This window comes from Plectropomus leopardus, chromosome 16, assembly GCF_026936395.1.
Source record: "Plectropomus leopardus strain MGB_pleo_1.0 chromosome 16, ASM2693639v1, whole genome shotgun sequence".
Taxonomy (NCBI): Eukaryota; Metazoa; Chordata; class Actinopteri; order Perciformes; family Serranidae; genus Plectropomus; species Plectropomus leopardus.
Genome location: NC_142191.1, coordinates 20588226 through 20594965, shown reverse-complemented (window position 1 = coordinate 20594965; position 6740 = coordinate 20588226). Strand labels below are relative to the sequence as shown.

General features: G+C 39.3%; 1 protein-coding gene across 1 annotated transcript; it reads right to left on the bottom strand.

Annotated features, from left to right (window-relative positions):
• Nucleotides 1-462: 462 nt before the first annotated feature.
• Nucleotides 463-6027, bottom strand: emc7b (ER membrane protein complex subunit 7b). Its single transcript, XM_042503407.2, has 5 exons — nt 5653-6027; nt 2873-2992; nt 2616-2754; nt 1382-1462; nt 463-1095 (listed from the first exon to the last, which is right to left on the bottom strand). Exons 1-5 carry the CDS (start codon nt 5883-5885, stop codon nt 946-948), a joined length of 723 nt encoding a protein of 240 aa, XP_042359341.1. The 5' UTR covers nt 5886-6027; the 3' UTR covers nt 463-945.
• Nucleotides 6028-6740: the final 713 nt, after the last annotated feature.

Below are 6740 nucleotides of genomic sequence, written 5' to 3'. Positions count from 1 at the left end.
GAAACTGGAACTTGAGCTGGGATTTCTTTATCTGATGGTATAACTGAATAGTCATTTGTCATTATATCCATCCTATCACAACTAACTGAGGACATTTATTAAAACATGTTTCATTATTACTTTAATATGGACTCTACGGTCCCCTTTATAAAAGTTACACTCTACAGATCTTGAAAGCAACCACACAGCTCTATTATCCTTCGAACCTCCGACCATCAGAAGAAAAAAAACAAAGTCTGCACACTAGAAAAGCTCCCATAAATATTTAATTCAATTAACACCGAGGTGATGTTTCAGGCAACATGCTCTTCGTCAGGAGCTGCCAATCTTTACCATTTTAATTGATACACCTTAGGCACGTAGCTTACAGGACGGGAATTCTGGCCACACTGTAAGTCAAAAAATTGAAAAGGCCATGTGTTCACTCTCAAACAAATAAGCGGGTCTGAAATAAAAACACAGTTGTTATATACCATTACAGTTTATTTATCCAGGCTTTTAAATAAGAATTTATCACTCTTAAAATTCAATTCATTTTCATTCACAGTCATATTACTGAAAATTGAAAAAAACACAAGAAAATCTCTGTATATATGATCTCTTTCAGGTAGCGGAATTAGCAGCAATGGAAAAATGCACACCGAAAAATTAGCACAGAAAATATTAGTGAGTAGTAGAGCCACATGTAGAGCTTATAGAGCGGATGAAGGGTAACAGCTTTTGCGGGGTTTGAGAAATTTTTATCAGTGCAGTATGAAAAAAGAAATCTTTTTTTTTTTTTTTAATCCAATCGCATATGAGAAATCAAGATGTGCTTAAAACATCTAATAATAAAGAAAACTGTACAATAGACCCAGAGGGGAGAAAAAAAATGACACTTTAAAATCTTGCTTCCATGGCATAACTCAAGCTTCTTTAGGCAGATTTTGGGGGACATTTACAGTACTACCTCCTCTTAGCAGCCGGCCTGGTGCCCTTGCTGCTGCTGCCTGCCTTGCTGGAGCCCTTGGAGCCGGAGAAGAGCTTGGTCATGAGCTCAGAAACATCTGGAAGCTCGGGGTTGGGGTTCAGCATGTTCATGGACTGCTCCATTTCCTGTAAGGACGTCAGTGAAATTTAAACAGCTGTGGATGGACAACTGGACGCTGCGGGACAGACTCCGGAAATCTTCAGATTTTAAATAACCATCACAAAATCGGCATCACAGTTATGATATGCTCACACTTCACGATGAGATGCAGACAGAGTATCATGAATTTAATACAAGTATGCCTTTGACAGCTGACATTACAAACTATGTTCTTATATCGGTTCATAGATCAGAATGCATCCAGTACAATTTAAAGATACCGCATGATGAACTCAGTGAAGGAGTCTTTACCTTTCTCATCTCTGGGTCGTTGGTGTTGACCACCTTGGGCAGGAGAACAATGATCAGAAGAGGCAGAACCATCATCATCACCTGCAGGAAAGACAAAGGCAATAAATTTAAACATATAATACGAAGTTTCCTGACCCTTGGGTCTCTCAGTCAAACCAATAATAAAACACAGAGCAATGCTGTCATTGCTCCCAGTTTCTCCTGTTAGGATTCCTTCAGCGCTCGTGGTTCAGAAGGTTTTTATCGGGAGCTGAATTATCTGAACAGGTCTCATCCTCTCCAAAACGGAAAAAAAGAAACATTTATTATTCTTTCATGCTTTGTTTATGTTTTTTAATGCAATCTCCTGAAGTAAAAAGCTCCTGTTAGCTATAAACAAACAACACAATGGTCACAAGTTAACGTCGCCACCACAACGTGGCTGTAAAGCCATGCTTGCTGTAATGACGTTCTGTAGTCACACGAAACCACTTGTTGGCTACCGCCGTTTTTAAGATGCATAAAAGCTTAAACATTCAAGAGGGATATTTACGTTTGTCATAGAAACAAAACGTGAGAAGTCTCTTCAGCTTCAGGATTCTGACCAAAAACCCATTCAATAACCCACCGCCTTTGAGTCCAGGGAACGGGAGGTGCTGAAATGCTAACTCGTTTCTGGGTTTCGGGACTCATTCCTTGGGCAGTATATATTGGTCTGATTGTTTTTAGACAATTTAATGTGAAAAAGTTACTTTTTATATCCTAAAACAAGAGAGTCAGAAACACAAGAACAATGTTTGACGCTTGCATACAGTGTGTATGGAGTGCTGTCAACTCTGAAAGGTAAGCTGACATCCGACAGCTGAATACAGGCAAACCACACTCAATGAATCAACAACCAACCTGTCTACTAAGAAGAATCACATCTGGGCAACAACAGCTGTATAAGATAGAAACAGTTTGGTCTGACTACTGACTAAACTTTGATAATATTTCTTGTGTATACGCAGATTGAACATTTCCCGGCAGTTGGCAATCAGGCAAACGTGATGACTGAAACAAACTCAAGAAGAGGTTAGTTTCCCTTAAATAAAGGTAAATATAAAACATAAATACCATGTCCCTGTATGTCCTCGCCCTAATGACTCTAAACTAACCTCAGTCTAACTCATGTGACCCGTTAGAAAACTCGACCCCCTGAGGATACAGTGCATCAGACAAATTCAGTGCAACATCGTCCATTTTTTTTTTTTACCATTGGGTTCATGAGGAAGTCTGTCCAGCCCCAGGTTTCTCTCTTCATGAAGTAGGTGTGTGGACCATTAGACCTGATTTGAAGAGGATATGGCTGGCGAATTACTTCTGAAGTCTTAATGTAGTTCACAAGACGTGCCCTGTAAAATGACACATGGTTACTTCAGAGGTTTAGAGCAGCCTTCATTAACCGTGCTATACAAGGTTCACTCATATGCAACATCTGTGTGTGTGTGTGTGTCTTTTATGTCCTCTTACCTCATTTTACCCTTGGATGTGATATCAACACGCACTGGTTCAAATCTAAAGGTCGGAGTGACAACTTCCACAACGTAGGATCCTGAGGGGACGTCATTCACCGCAAAACTCCCATCGGTTCTGCAGCAAGAGAATGTAACAAGGATTGGATTTTGTCAAGACTTAACATGTTTACAGCTGATTGGGGTTAAAGAGAAAGACGCACTGATTAAACATTATCGACATTTTGAGGCTGTAACAGTTGAATTAAGTTGCATTATGCTATGAAGTGTGCCCTTTATCCACCTCATTTATACCAATGATGGCAGACATAATGTTACCTCTTAGTAAAAAACAATTTAAGTGCATTATGTTGAGATAGGAGTACATAATTAAGAAGGCTTGGCCCCCCCTAACAAAAGTAATTGGAAGTCTACATTACTGTCTTTAAGAGACTGTGGTGCACTCATTTTTTAAGCTAGCACTGAGGTAGTATTATTATCTTGTGAAACTAAACAACCTAAGACATTAGGGATGGAACAATTCATGAAAAAAACGTCCTGTTGGGTTCGCTTGTCACAGATCTGGGCATGTGTGTATTGTTTGGTTCAGGGCATGAGCAAAAAAGGCTTACACCAGTAACCCAGTGAAGGTTTTTTTTCTTTTCATTTAGCACGGAGACAAGGGAAAAGCCTTAACGAAAGCATCGGGGGTTTTATAGTGAAAGATATGCAGCTTTATCTCATGGTGGAGGATGCCGGACTCCTACGTATGATATAATTACACAAGCCGCAGTATAATATCCCCTACTGACGATACATCAGCAGTACAGTCATTTCTGAACTTTATGGTGGACAGAACAAGGAAATGTCAAAGAACTGTCCAACACAGCCTACGTAGTGCTTACTACTGATGGATGAATCTCCAGGGCCACGAAAGTTTCCTAAACTTTAAACTTTGACTGCCCAATACATTACTCCAGAGTGGGAGATGAAAAGCTCTGTTTTGGATTTTGTGAACCGTTCCACCCCTATAAGACGAGCATTGTTAACCATGTCGGCATAGCTTATCGAGAAAAGGAGCTAAATAAAGCGCCAAACATAGGCTACGTTTTTGGGAAGTAAAACCTGGGACGGCCATTTTCAAAGGGGTCCCTTGGGCTCTCACCTCACAATATCTGAACAAAAACTGGTCTAACGGGTACCCACGAGTCTGCTAAAGTTGAGAAGGTTTGTTCCCAGTAAATGTTTTGATCCATACAATCAATGTACTCCAAACTAAAGCTGTAAATTTGTCTTTTTAAGGAAAAGGACAAGCAGCACAATGAATCAGCTAACATATATGACACATTAAAACAGGATTGTTGTGCAACTCAAAATTATACATATACAGGTATATGTCTGTGCACATCAGACAGATAGTAAATATAACTATAGAATAAGAAATCAAAGTCTTTAAGTATGTAATTCTTTAACTCTCATATTGATATTGTTTTCAACGTGCCTATATGCTACGACGACATAATGGAATTCCTGAAATTCAGTTCTGACTTTTGGTTTTGGTTTGCCATCCCAAGATTATCAGCGGCCCCCTCTGGCTAACCCTATAAAAATTTCTTGGGCCACCACTGCCCTCAGGTGAATTACCTACATGCATGTGGTTAGCCCATCTACTGAGAATTGTCAACAGTTTTGCTATATGGTATATGCCATATGGCAGTTTTTTAACTTACAATATGAAACATACGCTCCATTGTGGCAGATACCGAACCTGAATCAGAGATACTTTTTTGACCCCCAGGGGGAAGTTGTGGTTCGTTTAAGCCGCTCTGATGCCAAGCATAGAGAATTTTAGCAAGAAGAAATAAGCACCAGCAAGTATGTAAAAATGTAAAAATAATGACAATAAAATCAATTAGCACTAATATACACATATTTAAAAACTCTTAATACTTACAATGAGCTGAGTGTGTAAAAATATAAAATATACAATGGAACTGCAGCAACAATAAGAACCAATGAGAACTAGTGTGTGAATATTAAAATTAAAAAATATGTAAAATGTGCTGAGTGTGTGAAGATATAAAACTATATGTCTTATGTTACAATACAATGTATAAAACCAGTATGTAACGTTAGAAATATAACGTGCATGATGCAACAATGTAGAACACAATATATACATAAGGCAGATGAAGAAATATATATATATATATATATATATATATATACACACACACATATATATATATATATATATATATCAGATATGTGTGACATGTTGTATATGACCTATTTTCAAGAGTTGAAAGAATACAGAGGATTGCTGTATTTGAATTATTTCACCAATAAACACATTCATTTCACAGTGGAAATCTGTCTACTTGGGAATAAGAAATGCGGTGAATGCCTCTGATGTTTTGCAGGTCGCCGTGGATTTAATTGTATTGCTATCTAAACATCAGTGCTACTAGAAAAACAGCAACAACAAACATGTCTCTCGTGGCTGAGGTTTGTTTTGGTTACAGCTAACGTAACTGCGAGACCGAGAGGCCTGGCTGAGCTCACAGTCTGGTGACAGGCGACTAATAATGAAATATCTGTGTTGTAGTCCCAGTTGGCACGAGTTACATCCACAATTATTAAGCTGTAAGTGAGTTAGCACGGTTAGGGACCTGCCATCTGCCGACCGCAGATGCCGTGCGGTTAGCAGCACGTTAAGGCTAGCTTAGCTATGCTAATGCTACCTAGCCAGGCTAACAGGTTAGCTCGACAGCGGGTTTCACTGCGGCTGTTTCTTACCTCAAAAATCCCACGTATTCTTCACCTTCCACGAGGATCCTGGCCGTGGAGACCCAGTCTTGTGTTTTCACCCCCGGGACTATCGCTCTGCCCTCGATTTTGAACCGATCTCCGTTAGGCTGTGTCGGTACACCAGCGCCAGGCCCCGTCTCCATGTCGGTGAAACACCACGCCACGACCACCGCAGCCTGCAGGAAAAGCCATAACAGCGGTACTCTGTCCCTGTGCAACATGTTTGCTGTCTGAATCAAATTAAAACGACGTGCAGCTGTATGTTCGTCAACATGTATTCAAGAGCAAACAGTTGACGGAGCGGAAGACCTGGCACATCAGCTGTCGCTGCGGAAAATGACGTCACTCAAAAACTTTATTGCACAAACGGACAATGACATTTAGACTGAGTCTTCGGGGGCTACGTTAGTTATTTCATTCACATTATGACCACAAATTAAAGCTGTAAATTACATATGTCATATTATAATGTTAATGTTAAGACCCATTTCTATTCACAAAAGCAGTTTTTCTACAATACCCAAATTTAATATTTTCCTTTGAGAACTATTTTACATATAAGTTACATCTCTGTCTATCTATCTATCTAGAAGTTACATCTATGAAAGCATATATATTTCTTTATGCATTTTTTCTTTGAAAACTCATGACTTGATCTGCCTTTTAATTGTATTTGTCTCCTGTGCCACCTCATGCCCTCTATATATTTTAACACAGTCATGACCAATGTCCGGCCCAGGGTCCACTGTGGCCCTCAGACTGATTTTAAATGGCCTGCAGCTTGTATTTCAAAATATACTATATGTGGCCAGCCACACAATAGTGGTTAATCACGCAAGATCACTTTATTACTTTGCATTTTTACGGTTTTTTCCACTCATGGTAGGGCTATAACCTAGTTTGTAGACATGCACCAAGTAGGAACTATGCAGGCAGAATACAGTCTTTTCATAATAAGACAATATACAAGCAAACAAATTCAGACTGAAGTGGTAAGACAGCGGCATATCTAATTCAGCCCCTCCCCAATTAAATAAGTTTGTATATCCTGCTTTAACACTGTTTTGGTTAACACA